At 41.7% G+C, this 25,668-nt stretch overlaps 1 protein-coding gene across 2 annotated transcripts in view; it reads left to right on the top strand.

Moving 5' to 3' along the window:
- Window positions 1–22,523, top strand: part of SEL1L2 (SEL1L2 adaptor subunit of ERAD E3 ligase) — a 116,427-nt gene extending 93,904 nt beyond the window's left edge. Inside the window, exons 13-20 of one of the 2 annotated variants that reach the window (XM_029219289.1) lie at window positions 3,455–3,517; window positions 4,085–4,172; window positions 8,783–8,931; window positions 10,082–10,247; window positions 10,361–10,435; window positions 14,547–14,719; window positions 22,054–22,182; window positions 22,323–22,518. In XM_029219289.1, coding sequence (XP_029075122.1) covers window positions 3,455–3,517; window positions 4,085–4,172; window positions 8,783–8,931; window positions 10,082–10,247; window positions 10,361–10,435; window positions 14,547–14,719; window positions 22,054–22,182; window positions 22,323–22,442 — 963 coding nt within the window. In that variant the 3' untranslated portion in view covers window positions 22,443–22,518. Of the gene's footprint in view, window positions 1–3,454; window positions 3,518–4,084; window positions 4,173–8,782; window positions 8,932–10,081; window positions 10,248–10,360; window positions 10,436–14,546; window positions 14,720–22,053; window positions 22,183–22,322 lie in introns of both variants that reach the window. The other variant, XM_029219290.1, reaches the window with a different exon arrangement.
- The last annotated feature ends 3,145 nt before the right edge of the window (window positions 22,524–25,668 follow it).

Raw genomic sequence — 25,668 nt, 5'->3', positions numbered from 1 at the left:
CCGAGGAAGGGAAAACTCAGTCAGTAACTGCAGTAAGTTGAGTACAAAGACAACCAAGAAATGCCCAGTTTTTTCTCCCTTGATCTTACCCAAAGGCTCTGGCTCAGGCAGAAGGTTGTCGGGCAGCCAGGACAATATGATTGAGAGCGTGGCGCTGGAGACAGAATCCCTGGTTTGAATGCCAACTTACTAGCTGTGTGACCATGGACAAGTTACTTAACCTCTCTGTGCCTCAATTTTCCTATCTATAAAGTGAGAACATAGGAAAATTTGCCTCATATTATTGTTGTCAGGATTTAATGAGTTAATAGTTATATGCCTCATATTGTAAAGTACCTAAAGCAGTGCCTGGCACATAGTAAGTGTTGTGTGTCAGCTATTATCTTTCCAAGTCTGGGGCCAGTAAGGTAGAATGAAGTTCAAAGCATATCCTAGGCAGAATGGATGGGATCTGTGAGGAAATATAGAAATTGTGTAGTGTGGCTCCTGCCGCTGAAGTTCTTGCCTTGGGTCCTAAGATCAGTGAGGCTGGTATCTGTCAGGTGAAATTTAGCAGACTCCCCTAAACCCCTGTAGTGCATAAAGAACGTCCTCATGACAACACTCACCAACCTAACGTTGGAGAACAGCCTTGATAAACTTTCTAATTCTGCACGGTAGGAAGCATTTTGTTGTCTTCCACTGTCTTACAGCAACACAGGCAGTAGAGATGTGCTCAAATGGAGAATATTTTCAACTGTTCTCGGTTTTTAAAAGCCCACACGCTGCTTCAGGAGCCTATTTATAAATGACTAGCACCTCGGAGCTGCTGCTATTGTGGTTTAAATTACTGAGAAGGCTGGTATTCGGCTCCTCTCCTCTCCCTTGTAATTTATATGAAATTGTTGCTCAGCAAGACAGTCATCCAGAGTACCATTAGATTAGGATGACAAGGAGAGCAGACTGAAAAAGAGGTGGTATAATGTAACAGAGGAAGATCTCATGTGACTGGGCAGATAATGCTGATTTGTCAGCGCAAAGGAATGATGCCAGGGAGCTGAGTGTGTAAATTAACCCAGCTCCCCCAAGCTATTCAAGGGCTGTGTAACCAGTAGTGATCTGAGCTACTCGTGCTCTAAACCTGAGCTCCCTTCCTTTATGGTCATTATTATGAATGGCATCAGGTGGACATAGCCATGTAATCCTTTACCATCTCCTGGACAGTTTATTAGACTCCTCACTTGGGGTCACTATCAAAGTAAAGAGTTTCTGCCTCCAACTCTTGCACACCCATACTCTTCTTTTACAACTATTTTTTAAACTGTTGCTTTTTAAATTTGTTTTTAAGTCATATCAGTACCAGGATGCAAAGCTATAGACTCTACCACTTCTTGTGTCTTACTCAGAAACATGAACAGTTATCCTGTGTTGGGCCCAAGTTGGACCATATTCTTCTGGTTTCCTCTCTCACACCTCTGAACACATCAGGCCCATCCCCATCTTCACACTTCTGTCATTCCCCCCTTCCCAGAATCCCCCATTCTGAATACCCATCCCCCAGAGCAGAGCTCGATCCTCTCTCCTGCCACAAAGCCACCCCTACTCCCTTAAACACAACTTTTCCCTCTTCTGAACTTGCCCTGTGTTCACTCTGTGTACTGCTAGACACTTTACTGCTTCTACCCTGTGCCTTCTCTCCTACTGTCTGAAGGTCATGTCTCTTCACCTAGAGGAGGCCAACGGTCTTAGTGCCTTGTAGGGGTTCATCAAATATTTGCCAAATGTGACCATCTGGTCCCTAAGTTCATGTCAGTTAACCTGAGCAAGAGCATTGAGCCCTAAGGCAGAAGTTATGTATGGGGTGGGGGGGGTGGTGCCTGCATATATGTTTTGTTTGGCTCAGAAAGAGTTTTAAAAATTAGGAAATTTCATATCAAAATCTGGATGTCCAGCTTTTCTTGGAAAATGAGAAGAGCTGTCCACGTGAGGCGGCCTTTCCACATGATGACAGCTGGCTGCAGCAGAGAGCCGGGGAGGTGCTGCTGCCTTTGGACAGGGCAGGTGCTCTCTGGTTTGCCTCAGTCTCCACCACTCCCCCATCACTGGGCTTAATGTACTTCTTACATTACTTGCATGGCTCTGGAGGTATCTGAGTTAGCCACTCCTGAGTTGAACATTCTAAACAGGTACTCTGGGCCTTAAACAGTTGGTGAGTCATCCAATGAGACCCTGGTTTCCCAAGGATTCTCTTAGAGAAAGAAAGAAATGTGTCCCTAGTATTCTAACCTTTCTCCTCCTTCTCCCTTCCTCTTTCCTTCCTCTCATTTCCCTTCCCTCCCATTTTTTCTCAACATCTAAATGAAGATAGTTAAAAGGAGACAGACTCACTAGACTTTACCACATGGATCACACCAGACCTTACTATCCCCAGAGCAGACTATCCTAAAACTCCTGGAACCACAGGTAGTAGTCAGGGGAGAAGAGGGAAGAGGATAGTAGACATATACCAGCTGTTTTAAATACAGGTGGACCGTCCTCAAGAATTCTTACAATAGCTGGCCCTTTGACATGCATAGGCTCAAAGTCTGGAGTCTTGAAATAGTTGTTGAACTATGCCTTCTCTAGTTATGTGCTATTCATGTATCACCGAGGAATATTCTGGTTGCATCAGCAATAATTACATTTCAATTATTAAATTATTAAAACTAATTACAAATAAATACATTTAAGTGGTAAAGAGAAATTTGGAGAGTTTTCTATCAGAACTTAAGTCCCTGAGGAAATACTATAAACCTTACAAGCAGTAACAGTGCTTTACCATCCATAACAGCTAGATTGAAATTCATAGAGTCTCCAAATGTTATTTGGCCATTTATGTCAACCTCCTTTGACCAAAGCAGGTAACAAGTGTCTAGATAGACTTCTCCCTTCTGAAAAACTCCTACACATCCTTTAAGACCCAGCTCAAATGTCAACAACTCCGACAACTCAATCTGCTCAGTCCCTAGTCTCACCCACCGTCACCTAGCCTCCCTCTTCTAGGTGCCCACAACACTCTTTATCTGTTTCTACTATAGGACTTACCACATTTGACATGATTAAGAGGTCCTACCTAGTGGCTCAGAGCCCAGGAGTCTATAAGGCAGGGATCATGGTTTATTGATCTTTTGACTTTCATCTCCTACCTCTGCCCAATGCCTGTTACGGAGTCACACACAAAGCAAGCACTAAATAAATGCTGAATGAAAGACTGGAGGAAAGATTTGACTTTCATCTCCCTCTTTCTAGTCAGAGGTGGGTTATGAAAGTGTGAAAGGAGAAACTAGAGAGGGTCAGAATAACACCAACTGCCTGATTCACCTGCCTTAGTTCATCTCCTACCGGCTGCATTTCAAATATTGTGAATGATTTTGCAATACTTTTCCGTATGGTGAATTCTTCTGGGACTTTACTTGGATTTTTAAACCTGTTCCAGGGCAATGCCATTGGTCTTCATGGGCTTGGTCTTCTTTACTTTTATGGGAAAGGAGTTCCTGTGGTAAGTTAAATAATTTTCTTATCTTTTTCAACATTTCTAGCAATTTATTAGGGTGAAATTCATGATCACTGATTAATCTAAAGGAATTAGTCTCTATTACCTGGTTTGCCAAGGTATCATATCTGGTAATAGAGAATAAAATAATTCAGTGAAATATTTGCCAAAGAGACATAGAACAAACTTGTGACAAGAATAACAACCCTAATTATATCTTAGAATCACAGATTCTAAGTAACCTTAGAAATCATCTAAGCCGTGAGGATTTTTTTTTCATAGAGAAATTTATCTTCTTACTTTAACTTTCTGTCTTTTGAGTGACCTTCCCCCAATATCTAACAAAACCTACTGTCAATGTAGGAAAAGACATAATTTACAATGAAAATAAGATAATTATTTCTTAATAGAATCTAATATAATAATGAAATAAAATGTATAATACTTCTGATACTACTTTAATTAGCCTAAATCACATAGGGCACTAACTATGCTCTTAAGAAAAGTGGAAGGCAATTGTTACCATGGAGTTATGCATGTACCTTTGAGTAACAAAGTGTAATTATCTTGCAGAATTATGCAGAAGCACTTAAATACTTTCAGAAAGCTGCAGAAAAGGGATGGCCAAACGCACAGTTTCAGTTAGGCTTCATGTACTACTGTAAGTGCTACACATATGGCTGCTTTACTTAGAATGATACATGCAAAGTCTGCTCCTTTTTTAAGACAAATCAAAGGATTGGTGTAAGTGGTTTAGATAGAACATTCAGGCAGCAATTTGAGGAGGAATTTGAAGAAGACAGGAGGAAAAGGACATTTGGGGGGAGGAGGCAATGAGGTGCAATCAGAAAGCTCACCTTTGAAAATTTTAAGTTTAAAGTGCCGTGTGACACTCAGCGCACAACCCAGAAACAAGTATGAAACTCACAAGAAAGGTAAAACTTGGAGAGAAAGATTTGGGGAGACATCAACATACAGGCATTAGTAAGAGTAACTGAGGTTGCAGAGGGAAAGGAGACAGAGTGTGAGAGGAAGGAGAGTGGGCCATGGTGAGAAATCTGATGATCCTTGGTGCCATATTGAAAAGACGGGCAGAGAAAGAGTGGTCACAAGAAGACTGAAAAAGCATGGCCATTTGATTTGGAATTATAGTATTATCTGGCCCAAGATAGGTGGTGCTCCTTATTTTGGGCCAGATAATACTATAATTCCAAATCAAATAACACAGTCCAATGGCATCAGCTCAATGGTTGCAATATATGCCATTGTTTAATCTATAGTCCTCATTTATCTTTGATCAAGATAAAAAATGATGTAACTATCCTTATTAAATTGATGAATACTTTGCATCACAATTATGGCTAGGACTAATACTGTAGCACTATGCCCAGAAAAATGATTCCATAAAAACATCCGAGTTTCAGATCAAAGTAAAGTGTTAATTCTCAAGTGGTACTAAGGGTTAAGAGTCTTATTCCAAAACAGTGGTTCATATACATTTTGGTTCTTATACATACCTTTGTGAATCTGATGAAATATAAACCTTCCCCTTCAGATATGTGCGTAAGGACACGTGTACACACACACACCCCAAAAAAAATGTTGGATACATTTCAGAAACTTACATTCCCTGAAGCCTATCCATGAATTCCAGGTAAAGAATCCCTTCTCTGAATATTTTCTCAGCTTCAGAAAGATTTGAGAATAATCACAATAGTTTGGTCTTAAAATAACCAAAAGTTGTCCAGGGGCAATGATTCGATGCTCTATTCCTAGTGGGTTTTCTTTTATTTTTGAGAAATTTATTTTCTCCAAATTGGCTCATGTCTACTAGAAGAATATCTAAGATGTATACAGCATTGTTTGATTTTCAGAGCACTGGCATATGGTGCCATATGACTTACCTTGGGGCTTTTGCATAATATACATCAGTTGAATTACATTTTAGACTCATGCGATCTTCTCAACAATTCTAGAAGGTTTCAACCTCATTAATGGATAGGAACCTCAAATACAGAGATATCCATGAGTTGGCTAGTCAGCATGAGATTGAAAAAGAGACTCAGAATGCTTGCTCTGGTACCAGTCCCTTTTCTTTGGGCTATGTTGCCAACCAATATTTTAAATAAATAAATAGCAACAACAATAATAAAATAGTTATTATTTGCTGAGCAGTTCTAAGCATTGAGCTAAAAATTGCTATAAAACCATGAATTTCAAACCAGAATTTTAAATGTGGATTTACACTGAATGATGATCTTTAACGAACAACATGAACATATTCTTCATCATCTGGTGATTGTCCTAACACTGAGTATTGCTACTCCATTTTAGTGTTCAAGCTTGCATTAATGCCTGCCATTGTGAAAGCCAAATAATTCCATGGCATCCCACAGCAAGAGAGGTTTCTGGCAGTTCAAATATAAAAATGTAATGAGAGATCTGTGTTCACAGGGCACATAGTGGTTTGAGAAATCTGCTCAGTAAATGCTTGTTGTTGATTGAATACTTAGTTTCGAAAATAATATTTAACTTTTCTTCCAGAATACCAGTTTAGCAGGAAATGTTATCATAAGTATAAAGAAATCATTTCCACTCCCAGAAATAAATGGATTAAATTCCCATTTAATGCAGATTTTAATTCCCTAAAAACACTAACCTTTGTGCTAATCTTTAGCAATTAATGAAAATTGGCATGTAAGAATTTCTTGCTGGAAGAATTTTGATAAATTATGATACTAACTTGAGCTATCAAACAACTCCTTGGAGTTTTAAATTTCATTTTGTACAGCATATTTATGCGAGTAAACCTTTTTTCGCATTAGAAACAGTGAAGCCAAAATGCTGAAAATTATGGAGGCTGACATGAAGCCTCATCATATTAATATTAAATTCAACATCAGTGATTTATTGTCACAAACAACATTATCTGTCATGTTAAACAAATGCTATTAACTTATACTATGTTTTTATTTGATTTGTGTGTCCATTTTGATTTTTAAATATTTATTGTTGAATAAGGCCTGCAAGTGTGAACAACTTATTTCTAAATTTAGGTTTATATGTTTGAATAATATTATAATAAAATTTTAAATCAGAAAAAAATAAAAAGGCATGGTCAGAGGAATGGGGTGAGGAGGAGGTGACCTTAAGTAGGACAAGGGATAGAACTTTCAAGAAAGAGTAAATGAATGAGTACCCCTTTGAAATTCAGTGAAAGGCCTAGTTCTCACGTCTCAAAAAAAGAAAAAAAAGGAAGAAAGGGCCAAGTATCTGTGGGACTTGTCGATAAGGAGGATTTTGTGAGGTCATTGAACTGGTTGGGATGGAAGCCAGATACAGTGGGCTGAGGTGTAAATGGAAGGTGAGGAAGTAGATGAGTAAAACTATTCTTGGAAGTAGTGTGCCTTTAAATGGAGGAGAGAAGGGCGATAGTAGCATGAGGGGGACCGAGAATCAAGAGGGAGTTGTTTTTAAGATGGTGAGAGACCTGAGTATAATTTTTGGCAGAAAAAAGAGAGCCAGCCAGTGGAGGTGGTTAATGTGTCATGGGAGAGATGAGATAACTGATGAAGAGGTTCTGGGAATATTTAGGTGGCATTTCTGATCTAATCTGACCAGTGGCAAATCTGAAAGTATCTGATCAGGTCCAGGTAGGTGGGGGTCTCATTAGCTTTGATGAAGAGGAGGGATTTCTCACCCTCAAAGGCTGGAGAGACGGTGGAATAGATGGTGCAGCTGTAAATCTGGGGAGAGAGGCAAGTGAGGAAAGATAATGTGAGGGTTCCCTCCATGAGCTCAGAGGTACAAAGTCATCTTCTGAGAGCGAAGGTAGAGTGGTTGGGGTAGGTGATCTCAGAAAGCCATGAAGGTTTGTAATAATCTTTGTGGGAACTGAGAGAGAGAGAGTGGCCAAGACACGTGTCAGGAGATCTGAGCACACCTGAGTAACCCTGCTGAGTCCTTCCTGTCAGGTGGAGCAAGGGCAGCAGCAGACTGCATCATCAAGAAGACAGGTCTGGTGGCTTCCCTGGTGGTACAGTGGTTGAGAGTCCGCTTGCCTATGCGGGGGAAACGGGTTCCTGCCGCGGAGCGTCTGGGCCCGTGAGCCATGGCCGCTGAGCCTGCGCGTCCGGGGCCTGTGCTCCGCAACGGGAGAGGGCACAACAGTGAGAGGCCCGCGTACCACAAAAAAAAAAAAAAAAAAAAAGACAGGCATGGCCAAGAGGTCAGCTGGCATTTTCCACAATAGCCCAGGTGGAGGGCCTGTTCTCTATGGTCTTGGGAGGTTGCCTAAGATAGTCTTGTTCTTCTAGTTTATTCCAAATCCCAGGCCCAGGGTCTATCAGATTCCTCAAGCATCTAGAATAAGAGTAATAGTTATGGCTAATGTTTAAGTCTTTACATGTATTTACTTACACATGTATTTACTTACACATGTATTTACTTACATGTATTTACCTACACATCTAGGGGGTAGCCCACCATTTCTAGAGGAGCAAACTGAGCCATATCAAAGTCAAACATCTTACACAAGATCACACACTTGGTGGAGCTGGGACTCAAACCCAAGTGACCTGCCTCCAGAGCCTTTGCTCTTAGCAGCAACATGGCACTGCTTCTAAAGGCTAAGAAATGTTAGAGCTGGAAGGCAGTTTCAGAACCACCTAGTGAAAGCCCTTCCTTTTGCAAATGAAGTGCCTATGAGTGCCCAGGTCACAAAAGGAGTAATGGGAGAGCCAGGACAAGAATCCCAGCTGCTGGGAGTAGCTGATTCTCCATCCTAGCTCCAAATGCCTCTCCTTGCTCCAAGCAATGAGCTGAGTCTGAGCTGGACCTCCTGGAGCTGGGATTTACCGGCTCCAAACTCCATAGTTATGGCTGGGAGGAGCTATACTGGTCTCCTGGTGTGGAAGGATGACAGGGATGGTGACACACAGCATGGAGGGCCTTCTGGTCCTCAGAGACTACCACTTGGTCTCCTTTTCATTAATTGCATTTATACCATATTGAGGAGATGTTTTCATGAGACTAAACAGTCCATCTCCTTCAGTTTTCTGAATGGGTCGAGAACATACATTTCCATATTCTTACTTAAAATCTAACTCAACTTTTTTTCCCCCAAATAGTAGATCTAGAGTAGCTTGACTTTTGGTTGGCTTTTCTCATCCTATTTAAAATAGCAGGAATCACTATGAGCATTACATCCATAGATTATAATGTAAAAAATAATGTAAATAAGGGGTGGCTCAAAATAATTTTAATTTTCAGCTGGCTCTGGAGTATGGAAGGATTATAAACTTGCCTTCAAATATTTTTACTTGGCATCTCAGAGTGGGCAGCCCCTCGCCATTTATTACCTGGCCAAGATGTACGCCACAGGAACAGGAGTGTTAAGATCATGCAGAACTGCTGTGGAGGTAAATCACGGGCTATTTCTAAAGCACTTTTCATTTATCACAGAGAGGAGGTGATACTGTCCTTAGATTGTTGGTGTCTTTGATTTTATAGATATTATTTTGTTTCTTCCAGCTGACATTGTGAACATTGACATTTGCCAGGGAGGAAAAGCAGTGATGTAACTCAGACTGGGAAAGGGAGGAAAAGAAATGATCCCTCCTGTCTTGCATCTGGCTTTTCATCAAGTTCAGAGCTCGCCTCCAAATTCAGTTACGGAGCTCTGTTTCAGCTTTCAATCAAATCTCCAGGGCAATTTGGCACTTCTAGTAGGATTGGGAGTTGCGACTTGGGACATGAAAGGCTTGATTTAGCCTAGAAAATGTAGCTCACTTCTTCCCAGAAAGCCAGGTCCTTAGGTTTTTCTGATGATTTGGATGACAATTGAGAAAGTGAATTCCTTCAGCCTGGGATAGTGATGCAATTTTCAAAAGAATGCTTTTAGGGCCTTAATGTCCTTCATTGATTTATGAAACACTTCCCCTGCACCAATATAAATACCTTCATGTTGCAACCTGGCCCCTCTGAAATTCGTTTCAAAACCTGCCAGCTAATAATCTATCTTTAGATTTGCTCCTTTGCCAATTCCTAATGAATTATGTATGGTTAACCTCTTTTGGTTACATAAGGGCTATTCAACTAAGTTGCCGGTTGTCCCCACAGAGCTCTGCACACCTCCCTCACGGTTATGTCACCTACACCCTCAGGCACTATCTTCCCTTCATTCTCTCTTCTCCATATCAGCTGCAGCCTTATAACGCATCCTCGCAGGGCAGCAGCGTCCAGAAAATCCCTTTTATTAAAAAACAGAAGTCGTTACATTCTGTTGTCCTGCCAAATAGCCCCCAAGTCAGAAAAGTTCATTTACACATATTTAAAACAAGCCTCAGGAAGTGTAAGCTCAAGACAAAAAAAAAAAGATACACACCTGTAATCTTCATGCCTGTGAAAGGTATTAACACCTCACCCTAAATAATTTTCAAAAGCCATGCTTTAGACCTAAAATCCTTGCCTGACCAGCCAGCAGGAACTGAAGACTGAGGTTATTTATCGTTTACCTGGAATGAAGTGTATTGGCTAACTGGTCTGCTTGATTTCTCTTTGTATATACAGCTTTATAAAGGTGTCTGTGAACTAGGCCACTGGGCTGAGAAATTCCTGACAGCATACTTTGCCTATAAGAATGGTGATATAGATTCTTCTCTTGTTCAATATGCACTACTTGCAGAAATGGGTTATGAAGTAGCTCAAAGCAATTCAGCATTCATTTTGGAATCTAGTAAGATAAGTTAAAATTCTCTGCAATTCCCCAATCATACATATGCATATATGACTTTACTGTAGGGGTATTTTAAGCCTTCCTAATGGAATGTCTCCTTTTTTTTTTTTTAGAAAAAGCTAAAATCCTTGAAAAAGAGAAGATGTATCCAATGGCACTTCTCCTGTGGAATCGAGCTGCCACTCAAGGTACAGAACTTAGATAAAAATGAGCACTACTTGGCCCCTGTCCACTATTATTCATCTGATTTGCTCCGGCTGAGTTCTTGGGCATATAGGCAGAAAGGTGCAGAATATCTAGCAGGTGGTATTTCAAACTGATGTTAGGGTCAGTCTTTGGTTAGAGGTCATTTCCAGGAACTTCTTTTGTTATTCTCAGGGTCTCCAGTTTAGCAAACCATAGGAATTTTTCTATGGCTCTGTCTCCATGACATCAGAACGGTTGTTTGAAACATGGCAGTTTTACTCAAGAAATCAGTTTTCTTGGTCTGGCTTCAGTCACTCATTTGCTGAGTTTCTCTAAACTTATCAGAGATATGACCTATGTTTCAATGAGTTTATATAGGTTAAATTACTTATGGCTCTAAGACTTGTTTGATTTTTCTTTTAGAATATCACATTGAGTATTACCACAAGCTTCAGATCTCTATTATAACCATTAGCATGGTAGCATCAAGGGAAAAAAAGAATTAATTAGCAAGATCCTCCCCCCCCCCCCCCCGCCGTAGGGAGCACTGGTGGGAAAGCAGTGGCAGGTGGCATTTGCATCACTATGTCTCATTCCATTCTTTCCCTAAAATTATATTACTAATAGCAGAGAGATTCTGCAAAGCTGTCACTATTGGCATTTGGATATGTGAGGTGCTCTCTTACGGTAAGAGAGCAATTTTACTTCCAATTAAGTTTCTTAAAATTGTCTCAGGCTAAGGCCGAATCATCCCTTTTCTATAAGAATTGAATGGAATAAAAACAATTCTCAGCTGATGATAATATGAGGCAGAAGCAAAAGTCACAGTGGTGCCTTCTCAGGTCCAGCTGAGCTGGTACTGCAGCAGCAAGCCATCTGTGTGATTTTAGTGAGAAATTCCCTAAAAAAAGAAAATTCTTTGTTTTCTAAAATGTTTGGAGTAAGGAAACAACACCAGCAACCCTTCAGCTATGGTAAATCAACTGAATTGTAACAAATACAGGTTTATTCCAAGCCAGGAAATGCTGTGGAAATTGCACTAAGGAAAAGAGACATTGAAAATGAGAGGACATTAATATTAAACAGAATTCACCAGTATAAAACTGTCAGACCACTAAAAATAATTGTGTGTCACCAGAGAGGTCAGGCATGATTGTCCCCAAAGATGTGGTTGCTGAATGGCTGTCTTGAGCTTAGGAAATCTAGTAATGGAAGTTAGGTTTCCAATCAGTCATTGGTGATGTTTGTTCCAGGAGTGTGAGGAGGGTGCTGAACCATAAGGACTCAGCCACCAGCCTGTGACTGTGAAATTGGAGGGGAAATCCCTCCCACTGTCTAGTGACCCCCCTAGGAGCCTGTCAGGATTGCCACATGCCCCCCACCCCCATCAGTCCCCTAATTAGGGTGGAGCTGAATCCTCTGGAGAATCTGCTTGTTCACAACATTTCATTCTTAGAGACCTCAGGGGTCCTGCTTACTGCTTGCAAAGCTTGAAAATGCAGAGTCCTGTTCTTTTGTGGCTATGGTGCAGAAGGAATCTTCGGGTCAAAGGAAGATAGCTTTGTGCAAAATTAGAAATGGAGTGGGTTTCTCTTTAGAGCTTGAGGGGTCTCTTGCTTCTGCAGGCCCCTCTGAGCCCCTCTCCTGGACGTCATTTCTATGAGGTCTTACCCCGAGCTACCTGCACATTTTGAAGCACCTGAGAAGCAAACCCTGACAACTAATATCTTTTGCAGCTTAAGAAGTTTACGACGTTACTTCTACTCCAAGAAAACTAAAGACGGCTCATGGTATTACATTTTAGTATAGGGTTCCAGAAGACTAAAAGAACTTCAGAACCCAAAGGAATCAATTCCAAAAAATGTTAGGCTTTGCGTTAGGCCAAATGGGAAGAAAAACTTGGAAGGAGTCCTATAGCTCTTAATGATACACATCAGACCATACCACACAGGGTACTTTCCCCTTTTCCAAGTAAGCCTAGACTGTGCCAGCTCGTTAGCCACAGCTGAAGTGGATGTCCTACATGAGCATTCCCTCATCTTTTCAATCAATATAGCCCTAGTGAGTGGAAACATGGGCCCCAAAGAGATGCTTAGAGGTCATCCCTAAGTGGCCTTCAAAAGACTGAAGTCTCATATCTTAAAAAGTCACGTGAATTTTTTTCTACTCCTGAATATTTTCATGTTTGTTGGAAACTAAGATTGTAAAATACTTAACATCTGGGGGAAGCATTTTCTAAAAAGTTTCCTACACTGTCTATCCATTCATTCCATAAATATTCATCAAGTACCATTCTCATCCTGGTACTATATCAGTGATCAAGAGCTTCAAAATTCTCTCTCATGAAAGAGAGAGAGAAAATAAACTAGTAAACAAATAAGAGAGATACATGCTGTGAGGAAATAAAACATGGAGATGGGATGGATAACTACTGGGATGTAGTCTGACAAGGTAGTCAGAGAAGGCTCTAGAAGGGAAGCGAAGTTTGCAGTGAGACCAGAATGATGAGTAAGAGGAACTGCAAACATGCCAGGCAGAGGGGCTTGAAGAATCTTACTGCAGGGATGCCGAGGCAAGAATGAGCTCGGTGTGTTGAAGGAATATTAAGAAGGCTAGAGCATCCCGAGAAAGTGACATGTGGTAAGCCCAGCCAGGGAGGCAGAAGACAGATAAGGCACAACTTGTAGGTCAGGTAAGGAATCTGGATGTTATTCCAAGTGCAAAGTGAAGCGCTTGGGGGAATAACGTGATTTGATTTTACATTTGAAAAAGATCATCTTGGCTGTTGTGTGGAGAACAGACCGAAAAGTGTAGCTAAAAGCACATTTTGGAGGCTGCTGTAGTATTCCAGGCTTAGACTAGATGGTGGAGGAGCTGGAGAGAAACAGGTGTGTTTTAAAGGTAGAACCAACAGGATTTGCTGATGGATTTGATAACGAAAGTGAGGGGAAAGAACTGGGAATAATTCCCCTAGATTTATGGCCTGAAAAATGGTGGTGCTGGCACTGATAGAGGAAAGGAACTGATGACTTTGTTCGGGGGAAGGGGTAGCAGGGAGTTAAGAATCTCTAGTGGATGTTTTAAGTCTGAGATCCAGGCAGAGAAGTCAAGAAGGCAGTTGTAAGAATCTGGGGCTTAGAGAGAGATGGAATATAGATACAAGTTCAGAAATAGGAAACATAGAGCCATGGAACTAGATGAGATCACCTGGAAAGAGAGTTGAGATAGAGCAGAGTGGAGGAGAGAGGAGGGGAAGGGAGGAGAGGAGAGAAAAGAAGGGAGAGGAGCTGGGGAAAAAGGAGTCAGTAACGAGCCCTTGATACTCCAACATTTAGAAGCTGGGTAGAGGAGGAGTCAGGCAAGAGTTTGAAAAGGACAGGCCTCTGAGGCAGGAGGGAAGTCGAGAGAAGAAAGGGCGTGGGCAGACAGCACCAGTGATTCCAGTGCCGCTTAGTGGTCCAGTGAGATGAGGACAAGAAGTGACCAGGGGATCTGGCTGCGTGGAGGTTATCGACCACCTTAAAAATAGCAGTTTCTTGGAGGAGGGAGCAGAAGCCAGAGTGGGGTGGGTTGAAGAGTATGTGGGAGGAGAAGCTTTGGAGACAGTGAGTGTAGAACACACTTTTGAAAAGGCTGAGTGTGAAGTGAACAGAGAAATGGGGAGTAGTTACAAGGAGATGCCATGGGATAAAGGTTTGGTTTTGTTCATAGAAGATACCAGAGTGTGTTTGGATGACTCTTGGGACTAGAAGAGGGGCAGAAACTGGTGATGCAGGAGAGCAGAGCTTCAGGAGTGAAGGCTAAGAAAAGGAAGGGTGGGATCCAGTGTCCCAAGAATTGACCTACCTTCAAAAAATGAATCTAAAAGGTAAAATTGATAATTTTTTATTCTTTAAGAACATTTGTACTATACTGTGGGAGTTATCCTACAATAAAGACAGCTAGCATTGTGTGTCATATCCATAAATCATATCTAATTCTGATTCTGGGACTCTGAGTGTTTTTTTCTTTTTTTATATAGATTATCATTAGGCTGATACTAATGATTTACTAGGAACTACACATGAATCATTTGAGTTATTATTCTCCTTCTCTTTCTAATATTTCTATCAGGCAATGCATTCGCTAGAGTGAAAATTGGAGATTACCATTACTATGGCTACGGGACTAAGAAAGACTATCAAACAGCAGCCATGCATTACAGCATCGCAGCCAACAAATACCACAGCGCACAAGCCATGTTCAACCTGGCCTATATGTATGAACATGGTTTAGGTATCGCAAAGGTAATTGTGCTGGTAATAATCCAACCTAGTAACGGCAGCTGTACAGGAAGGAAAATTTATAATGTTTCACATTTCATTGATGTCATCAATGTAGAGAAAAAGACTTAATATTTGCTGAGTCCCTCCCACATGCCAACACATATTATGTATCCTGATATAACCCTATGAGGTAGAATTTATTTTCTCCATGACGCCCAAGGATGGAACTAACGAGGAGAATAAATCTAGTCTTGGCCAATTTGAGTCATAGTAAATTCACGCTTTTTCCAGCAACACTAGTAGGCCCTGCCCCCACTGCCTTCCACCCACAGGCCTTTTTCCATTAAAATTTCCATCGACTCACAAGCTCTCAGTAATAAGGAGAAAGTGAGAATGAGATCAGAGCTGGATACAGAGGTGGCATTAATCCAGAAACGTCTTTTGAAACACCCACTGTGTACATGACATAATGCCGAGTGCTCTAGAGAAGCCCAAGAAAACAGATCTCCATCCTTCAAAGACTACACCCGACTTGAGGAGATGAGGTGTATTCATTAAGAGGGCTAACACTACAAGGTGATAGCGGGTAGATCCTTCAGACAGTCAGTGTAATTAAGGCAGAAGATGGCATTAGGATCTGACAGGGTGAGAAAGGTGATTACGATAGCCAGGTGTTGGTGTGTTATGTATACCATGTCATTTAAGTCACATAACCACTCAATGAGACGCATCCTATCATTGTCCTTGTTGTGTGCATCAGGAAATCACAGTGCAGGTTAAGTCACAGGGCCGAGTTTGCAGGGCTCATCGGTGGTGGAGCCATCATTCGAACCCAGATCTGGCTGACCCCACATTGCTGTTGGAAAGAGTTGGGCCCGGCACTACTGAATTTTCTATGCTTTCTTTTTCCTTCCAGTTGTTATAGTAACTGGGAATTATTGGTGGGGAATTTCCTAGCTGACAACTGCTCATGTGCACACGGCTGCAAGAGCTTCTCATTCAGGTGCCAACAATCCAACGGTAGAGACCTGTGCCTGCCTGTGCCTCTCCTGTGCCTGCCTCTTGACTGATCACTTTTCATCATCCCCAGAACCCTAAGCAGTAGAAAGAATGTCAAATCCAAATGCAGTCTGTTTTCCCCATTCCTAGCAGGTGCAAGCTTCCTGTTTTATAACATTGGGGCGGGTAGGACTGGATCGAATAGCTAGATTGGATGATCCTTTGGATGTTATTAAGCCACACTCCCTTCCCCTCCAACTGTCATCCACATCTGTAAAACAGAACAGTGATACAAGCCCTGCCCCAGGCTTTGAGGATAAAATGAATAAGCCTTTGTGAAAGGGCTTTGTAGTGAAACAGTGTTAGATCAGAAGAGAATGTGAGCGATTGCTAAGTAAGGCTTCAAGAGGATTAACGCTTTTGTTCATCATTCCCCATGTAAAACATAACAACATTGGTGAGAGGAGCATTGTGTGTATAGGATAAAAGTGACCCCACCCCATGGGTTAAATTCAGATTAGCTCTCCTGCCCCCATATGAATGGAGAAGGACTTAACAGCCCCATTGTCCTCACAGTGAGGTCATTTAGCAGTGACTCCCTGGGGTGGGGAGAGCCGTCCTCTCAGGACACAAGGCCGACTACACAGCCCACTGTGTCAGGGGTTCAGTTTTCCTCCTTCAAGTCACTGCTGACTCTCTCCTAGGCACTTTCTTCACAATGTCCAAAAGCAGTTGTCGAGACACATATTTCATACATCTAGAAAAACTTTGAAGTTTCTCTCTAGCCACATTTCTTTTCTTTTCGGTCAGGGTTCTTGTTAAATCGTGGGTAGTTCATTTTGATCAGTCTCTCTGTCACAGATAAATTTTTTCCTACAGAAAGTCTCTACATATAGAAAAAAAAGAGGCTGCGCTTAACCTCAGACCTGGACACGGGAATTTTAGATTTAGTTAATGAGGGCCCATTGCTCTTTGCCTTTATTAATTTCTTCTGTTTAGCAATTAGTAAAATAATTACCAAGTACCCAGGGGCCAAGTTTATTAATCTTGCTATCTCGTAGTCAGATTAATGAGGAGATATCACCTCTTCTAATTTTTAAAATGAATATGCTGATAATTAAAAGTCCAAAGCTTGTTCCATTTATGGTTAATGAAAGCAAAGCAGTTAGGAGAACAGGCTTTCATAGCACCCAAGACATCGAGTAATTATGCATGTCTTCAGCAAGGCTCTTCACAATCCTCTTTATTAGTTAAACCTCATGCAAACCAGTGGGACAGATGAGTCTAACATCGTTACCAGGATTTCTCTGAGAATCAAAAGAAGTTTTGGTAAACTCTGAATGTAAGCCCCCTGGAAAAAGGCAGTAAGGTATAAATCGACTCTTGGTAAATCAGGGTAAAAATATGGGTCATTATTTTTCTCATCCGTCTTTAGGAAAGGATTTGGGACTGGGGTGATGTAGGTCAATTATCCTAATAGCTTCACTGAGAAACATCTCATTCCCCAATTTCCGCCCTTGAGTTAAGCTCACTTGACTTAACTGTGGACCAGGACTGACTGTACCATTGTTTTGGGAACACAAAATAATACCTAGGGAGAAACTGAGAGATGACCTGAACTAATTTAGAAATATAAGCACTCGGCTCACAATTTGTTATGAAACTCCTTCTCAATTTATACTTGATTCAGAAGTCCTTCAAAAATTTAATAACCATGAAAAAAACCTGTTGCCCATCCTCTCCTGCCCATTCCTTCTGGCCTTATCCCGGTTCAGGCCAGAATTTCTACTTGTTGTAAAGGATTCTCAGGGGTCTCCCATTCTAGTGTTCTTCCTTGAACTGTGTGGCCAGAGAAAGCTCTGTCCTACAAAGATTTACCACCAACCAGAAACATCCACACTCGACTGTTGAATGTGCTAAACCATTGAAATTTGGGGGTTTATTGGTTGCAGATGTTAGCATTACTTTAGTTAACACATAATACAGCTAACAAAGCCCCACTGGGTTATTCTTGATAAAGTATAACTCTAGTACTGCTACCCCTCCCCCACACTCCTCCCAAAAGATGCACACACACGTGCACACAAATACAAGCCAACAAACACAAAAATAAAAGAATCTTACTGACTTTCGATTGCTTAATGAAGTCCAGACTTCTTACCCTGGCATTCAAACCCTCCCTGACCTAATCCACCTTGACAATAATGGCTTGATATGCCACTATTTCCCTATATATCTTCTAGACTGCTTTTCCTTTCCCCGCAAGACCTTGAACTGCACCCTCCTGACCTTAGGTCACATCGCCCCATTTGCTGGAATGATCTTCTCCCACATTTTTGCCCATTGAAGACCAATCCATTTTTCAAAGAATAGCTCCAGTATCATCACCTCTATGAACCCTTCAATGAAGCCCTAGATTTAAAAGACATCTACTTCTAAACTACCATGGTAACGTGCCTTGCTTTTCTTCATTCATTTATTTACTCAAATATTTATCAAGTCCTTGTTTTGTGTCAAGAAGCATTGTGTCAAGAAGGATCCGAGAACAAGACACCCTTCAAAGCGTTCATAGTCTACTGTGGAAGAGACACGTCCATAACTAAAGTGAAAGCCCAAAATGATGTGCATGCATGCACACACAAGTGAAATACTATAAACTTGTTAAAGAGGAAACCATTCAGGTAGAGGAATCAGTACTGTCAGATTCTGTTCTAAAATGTTTTTGTAACATAGAGTATAAGACACACATGACGCTCTTTTTATTTTTTCATTTTTTTCCTTTGTTTTGTTTTTAAAATGGAAGAAAGCAGGTATGTTTTAAGATACTGACTAGAAAATCTATCTAAATTAAGAAAAAAGGTGAGAGGAAATTATCCTTGGAAATGAGTTTCAATATATATAGTTAGACCTACTAAATAACACATTTTTTGGATCCTGCAGGGAAAACAAAACCACATCTACTGAATAAATTATAAATAGATCTGTCAAAAATAAAAGTAATTATGGCACGAAGCATTTTTATTTTTTTCATTTGTCTGGTCTGACCTCCTATGGAGTGTTAGAGCTGAAGCTTTAAACACCAGAATAGAATTATTTTCTGGAAAGGCCAAACTAAAGTTTGACATTAAAATGGCCCCCTCGGAAATATGACAGGACAAAATATACATCTCTTAGAAATGGTCATAACCTTTCTTGAAATACATGTCTATTATCTAATGAAATAATCAGAAATGTGCCAAAAAATTTGTGTGTGAATACCTTTATTTATTAGAAAAAAACCCTACAAACAACCAAAATACTCCAAAATAGAGAACATGTTATATCAACTATTGTGTGGTGGTATACTACTCCATTATATATTTTATGGCCTAGTGACTAAGTGAGCAGGCTAGAAGCAGACTCTCTGGATTTGAATCTCAGCTCTGCCATTTACAAGTCATATGAATTTAGATAGGTGACTTAACCTCTCAGCGCCTCAGTTTCTTCATCTTTAAAATGAAGTTAATAATATCATCTGCCCTACAGAATTGTAACAGGGTTTAAATAAATGACAGCGGTGAATGTCACACAGTAAGTATTTAATAAGTACTAGTCGTTATTATGAAATACTGTACAACCATTAAAAATAAAAATATTATAGACTAAAGGAATATCTTAAGACATGGTATATTTTTTGAAATATATCGTTAAGAAAACAGAAGACAAAGTATCATACAGAATGAAAAATTCCTAAATTAAAAGTATGTATGTATGAATATATACAAAAACACTGGAATGCTGGAAGGATGTGTATGAAATATCAGTAGTTACCTCTGTACAGTGAGATTGTGGGTGTTTTTTCCTTATTTGTTCACCTCTGTATTTTCAAAGTTTCCTCTAATTAACATATTTATAATAAGAAAACAAGAATGAATTATTCAAAAAACTACCTCTGTCCCAGTATAAGACATTTTTGATGACACCCAAAGATTCGGGGCTGGAAAACTCCTGAGTCATGTAACTGAACAATTTTCATAAACCAGATCCTTTATTGCTGGAGAATTCTATATCTTTGAGTTATAAGCAGCTTTTGAACATGTGAGCATAGGGCGGTACTTCGGCACACCTGACATCAGAGTTAGAAACACTTAAGAAGTCTGTAGATCTGTTTATATAATCTCCTAAATCACTGAATTTAAAGCAAAATAAACTCAAACGTACCACAGAGAAGTTAAATGTAAGTGGACTGGATGTGCAATGGACTTAAATAATGAACCCTAGCCATCATCAAAGCACAATTTATCACGGGGAATTTTCTTTGTGTGAATGGTTTGGATTTTTTTTTACTAAATAGGATCAAAGAACAAGCAGTCTTTTCTAGAGTCTAGTAATAAAATTTCTTTTATATGGGTTGCCCTAATTAGGCAGAAGGGTTTAGGATTTTCTTTCTCTGCGAATTTTAAAGAAAGACTTTCCTATCGCACCCCACCCCCACTGCGAATCGTGAGGCTACCTCGGCTGGGAGCCAGCTCATCCCACTTTAACTGGTACTTCTTTGCTATTTTTTATTATAAGCTAAGCAACTGAATTGTGATGTTTGTGCCTCAAGAAATAAATTAATAACTCTTGCCTGCCTCAAATAAGAAGGAAGGAATGAGATATTGACAAAGGTTGCCTCTCCTTGAACGTCCCATCCAAGTTAACATGCCTGTCGTGTGTGGAGGTAACACTGCTGTTGTGATCTGTAGGGTGCTTTCAAGTGAACACCCTCTGAATTTGTTGGAATCAGAGACACAATTTAGAGTTTTTATAACATCCATTTTCTCTGTTGCCAGGAAGATTTGTTTGGAACAGTCTCCTGAATTTTAATTATTTTAAGCAAGCATTATTCCTCTTTCTCAAACAAATACATTTACCAGTCCACGAAGCTTTGGAAAAATTTAAGAAATGACAGGCAAAACATAGCTGAGAGGACACCACCCAAGAAATGGGTTTAGCAGAGGCCTCAAGGATTCACAACTCTTGAACCCTGTGTAACGGGGGTCTGGGAGATGGAGAGGAGAAACAGAGAGATACTGGATGAACACAATTTGTGAAAAATCCCTCTTCTTCCCCTTCTTTTGAAAATAATCCACAGGCACCCAAGCAAAGTATAATTCTGGCACTGGCCTAGGGTGCTTCAACCTTTAAAAGCAATTCTACTTAGCCTTTTCATTACTCGGTTTGGGAAAACAAAGCAAATATAAAGCAAACAAAAACAAGCCGTAAGTAGGTGAAAATGAAAGCTTTTTGATCTACCATGGCGTAATTTAATGGGGAAAAACAAGTTCCTAAAAATATAGTACGTCATTTATGGAACCAAATTCCAGCCTGAGAACCAAAATAGCTTATTCGCTCATTCCTCGTTTATTCACTCATTTGATAAGTATTATCAAAGACTTGCTATGTGCTTGGCACTTCATTAAGCACTGGGAATTCAGGGGTGAACAGGCAGTGCAAGCCCTTGTCTTCAGGGACCTGGAGACAGACAATGAATAAACAAATCCCATAACTTCAGGTATGATAAGTACTAGGAAGTCACTATCTGTGTTGCCATTTGTTTGGGGAGATGTACTCTTAGTGTCTGTTCTCCTGCCCCTTTAATTGGAATTATACTTAAGGTCTGGTCCAGAGATATCCAAGAAAGCTCTTTGGAGTCTGTGTTGGTTTTCTATGGCTGCTCTAACAAATGACCACAAATTCAGTGCCTTAAAACCACACACATGTATCTCACAGTTTCTGTAGGTGAGAAAGCTAGGTGAGCTTGACCGGGTCCTCTCTGTAGGGTCTCACAGGCTGAAATAAAGGCTGTGTTCCTTACTGAGGGCTCTGGGGAAAAACCTGCTTCCAAGCTTATTCAGGCTGTTGGCCAAATTCAGTTTCTTGCGCTTATAGGACTGAGGGCCCCATTTCCTTGCTGGCTGTCCACATTCCTTCTCCTGTCTGCGTGGCCCCTCCACAAGGGCAAGTTGAGTCCTTCCCATCGCTAGAACCTCTGACCTCTCCTCTGCCACATCTCTATGCCTTTCTCGTCTGCTCTCTGAGAAAACTCAGTGTTGAAGGGCTCATGTGATTACACTGGGTCCACCAGGTCATCCAGGACAATCTTCCTATCTTAAGGTCTGTAACCTTAATCACATTTGCAAAATTTGCTTTGCTATTGTAACATAACATATTAACAGGTTCCAAGGATTAGGGCATGAGCATCTTGTGGGGGCCATGGGGGAAGAGCGTTCAGCCTACCAAAGATAAGTTACTGTATTTCAAACTACGGATTCCATTTAATTTCTCCCAAAGAATCTGTACCTAATGAGTATGGGCTGTTCTTCTCTTTCCAGGACGTTCTCTTGGCCAGGAGATTATATGATATGGCTGCTCAAACAAGTCCGGACGCTCACATACCTGTGTTCTTTGCCCTCACAAAACTGGAAACTGTGCATTTGTTTCGAGATATCCTGTTTTTTAATGTAAGTTTGTCTCAAATAGGTCCCAAAATCTCTGAAAACTCCAGTGAGCAACTCTTGGGGGATGGGATGGAGGCCGATGATGGTTCTGAATGAAGTGGGAGGCTTCGATTTATTTTTGACAGAATGTCTCTTACCAGCAGTTTACCATGAGATGGAAATGGATGAAATTGGACAATACCCTTGGACCATACTGGGATTTATTTGTGATTGGCCTAATTGTTGCTGTGCTGATCTTCTTGCTTAGAAATCGCTACCTGTAGGATCTGGACCACAGAAAAAACCTGCTCACGGGGACCAGTTCACTTCAAGTCACCTTCACTAAATAAAAAATTTCCCCGCCAGACTCAGGAGTCTGCTGCTGATTTCCCATATAGGCCTGTGATGGAAAATGGACAAAGGTTGGGACCCATCCTCTGGGAAACCATTCCAGATCTCCTGCTTAGTTGAGGTGACCACTTGGTGAAGAGGGGATTGCTGGAGACTGATCACCTAAGATTTCCTTACAAACTTCTCATCCTGGGGATCTAGTCCTGAGTTAGGTATAAAGACCACCCATTTTCACGTGGTTGTGACAGCCTGTCCCCTTTCGAGAGGACAAATGGGTTTCTTGGCTCCTACAGACATACTGAAGTCGGGAGAAGGGGAGTTTTGGGATGGCAAGAACACAGATCCCTCAGAATGTGATAAAGGCAAAAATTACAACAGATGCTTTGTCTTATGGGAGTGATCTGGTGAACCACATTCTATCTCCAATGAGCCGAAATTCCTCATGGCATTGCTGTGCCAGGGGGACTGAGAGCCTCCTCAGCGGGGGGCCTTCTATCAAAGCTCCCTTAGCAGCTGTGCAGTGAACGGCACCATTTGGGGTCTCTCCAGCTTGTACCCCTCTCTTCCATTCCTCACTGGACCCCTGTGGAATCCCCTTTGGAGTATCCGTAAAGGGAGAAATTACCAGCCTCCTAGAACAGAGGCTAAAGGGCCCGGTTCTTTGTCTCCTCTGACAGGTGAAGCAGAGCTGCGGCCCAGTGCTGGGGACAGGGAGAGAAGAGTGCAGGAGGCCCATGACTTATGTGAAGGGCCAGTCTTGGATCTCACCCTCACTGAGCCTCAGTTTCCTGATCTGCAAAGTGGGAAGATCTTCGAGATCTTAGAGAGCTGGTATGAGAACGAATGGGATAACGTATGTAAAGGAATTATCACAGGGTCCGGCATCTGGAATAAACTCCATAAATGGTAACTTGTAATATTCTCTAGAAGCTCATGGCAAGTTGCTTGGAATATGCGGACAGCTGAGTTGATAGCACTCAATGTGGTTTCAGTGCCCTGCAGTTGGTTCTCCAGCCAAAATGCTGGGTGTTTATGTAGGAAAAGATTGTGCTTGCCTACTTGAAAACCCAAACTAGGGACAGGAAAAGAGTTAATTAATAATGTCAATCATGGGAAATTACCTGGCAGTCCAGTTGTTGGGACTCTGAGCTCTCACTGCTGAGGGTCCGGGTTCCATCCCTGGTCGGGGGAACTAAAATCCCATAAGCCTCGCAGCACAGCCAAAAAAAAAGAAAAAATGTCAACCATGATCAGAAAGGGGAGGGAAATGGATTTGGAACCAAGCCTGGGTTTGAGATCCAGCTCTGTCCCTTAGTAGCTCTATGACTTTGGGCATAATTTATCCAAACCTGTTTTTCCTCCATAACATAGGATTAATTCCTACCTGACTGGAGATTTTTGCAATTTCAATTAGCCTGACTTCACAAGTGCTTTGTAAACATTGTACACACACATACTAGCCACAGTCATTTACCTGGCTGTTGACTACCCAGGCTTGTCTGAGGTCCGAGTGTTTACAATTTCCTGACACAATCCCTAACTTACTAGAGAGTTCCAATTCCAAAGGAATGATAAAAGCCCCATTCACAAATGTGAAAGGAAGGAGCAGGCATCCAAACCTCAGGTCAGAGCCTAACGGACGGGAGGCCCGTGCAGTTATCGCTCTCATGTGTCTGGAATGTGAGCACATCAGAGACGGGATAAGTGCAAAGAGGGGAGCGTGGAAGGTGAGCCCCGGTTCCAAGACTGGGTGAAAGATGAGCTCCTAGGAGGTAAAGCTTGTGAAAATAGCTGCAGGCGGGGTGGAAGGAGAGACTCTGCGGCTTGCTATGTAGAGTAGAGCACTGCCTGAAATACAGGAGCAAGGGCAGCGTGAGCGCATCAATTTCCTGTTTCAGCGCGTTGTTCCAAGTAAATGTGAGCCACAGGCTTTGAAAGAGCAAGTGGTTGGTTTAGGGTGTTTGAATCATTCAAACGTCTGTTTCTGGGCCTCTGCTCCAGAGCCTCCACTGTAGCAGCTCCCACCACCGTGGCGCATGGACTGCGCACCTGCCCGCACCTGGGCGGCTTTGCGGTGACTGACCACTGGTCACCGTGCACTATTTTGCGCAGAGCCTTCACATAAGTGTCTCAATCAGAGTACTTTTGGTTGCAAGAAAATACACCGTGTCAGCTTCCCCGTGGTGTCCAGCCAGCCCAGCTGCGAGCCCTGTGAGAGTGGTGGCTAGGCCTTCTCATCTCTAGGTATCCAGGGCCTCAGATATATTAGGTGCTCAATTAGCACTGGATGACCAACTTGCCCGCGCCCACCTTCCTCACATCCAACCTGGTCCAACCCACCCTCTTCTCAACACAAGGCTCGTCACGAAGTGCACAATGACTCATGTTTTTATAACTAGCACAGCAGCTGGTCCTTCAGAGTTCCCAACTACAATGCAAGGGAGGTTAAAATGGAGTTTATCTGTGATTCATACAGTTTTCTCTCCTCAGGAAAACGGATGCTCTGGAGCAGGCTCTATACCTTTTAAAACTCCCGAAGCCAAATTAAACCAGAATCTCTGGGGGTGGGAGCCAGGCAACAGAGCCCAGGTCAAGGTCTACTGTAACCCGCAACACTGAAATGTGCTCTAAACAAATTCGGTGTAAGGGGGTGACCCTGGGTTTTGCAAAAGACTCAGTACCGAAGACCCTTGGATGGAGAGCTGTGCCAGGGACGTTCACAAATGTACCTCCTGCAGGGTGGGTGCAGTGGCTGGGCCTCAGCTCTGCTGGGGTTGCATGAGTGACATCAGGCCTGCCGCAGGGCGCTGGACAAGACTCTGGAATATCTATGTTCCAGGCCTGTCCTCCAGAACCAGCTAATGACCTCAGGCATGTCAGTCTCTCTGTGGGACTCAGATTCCTCAACTGCAAACTAAGAAAGATTTCTCTGATGTCTCACACCTCAAAAGTTTTATAATTCCAATCCAGCCTCTCAGGTATAACATTAAGATCTATAACAGAAAAACGCCTTAAAATCTTTCCATGTGTGGCAAGAATAGAATTACTTTTTAGGCTGTGAGATTATTTCAATTCTTAGCTTTTGTTCCTTTTTTTCCCGCCACCTAATTAATTTCATCCAGCATTGGTACCTGTGTTTTGATATGGAAACATCTTTTG

The sequence above is a fragment of the Monodon monoceros genome, unplaced genomic scaffold (genome assembly GCF_005190385.1).
Source record: "Monodon monoceros isolate NGI ecotype Baffin Bay Population unplaced genomic scaffold, NGI_Narwhal_1 Super_Scaffold_13, whole genome shotgun sequence".
Taxonomy (NCBI): domain Eukaryota; kingdom Metazoa; phylum Chordata; class Mammalia; order Artiodactyla; family Monodontidae; genus Monodon; species Monodon monoceros.
This window is presented reverse-complemented; position numbering and strand designations above follow the sequence as displayed.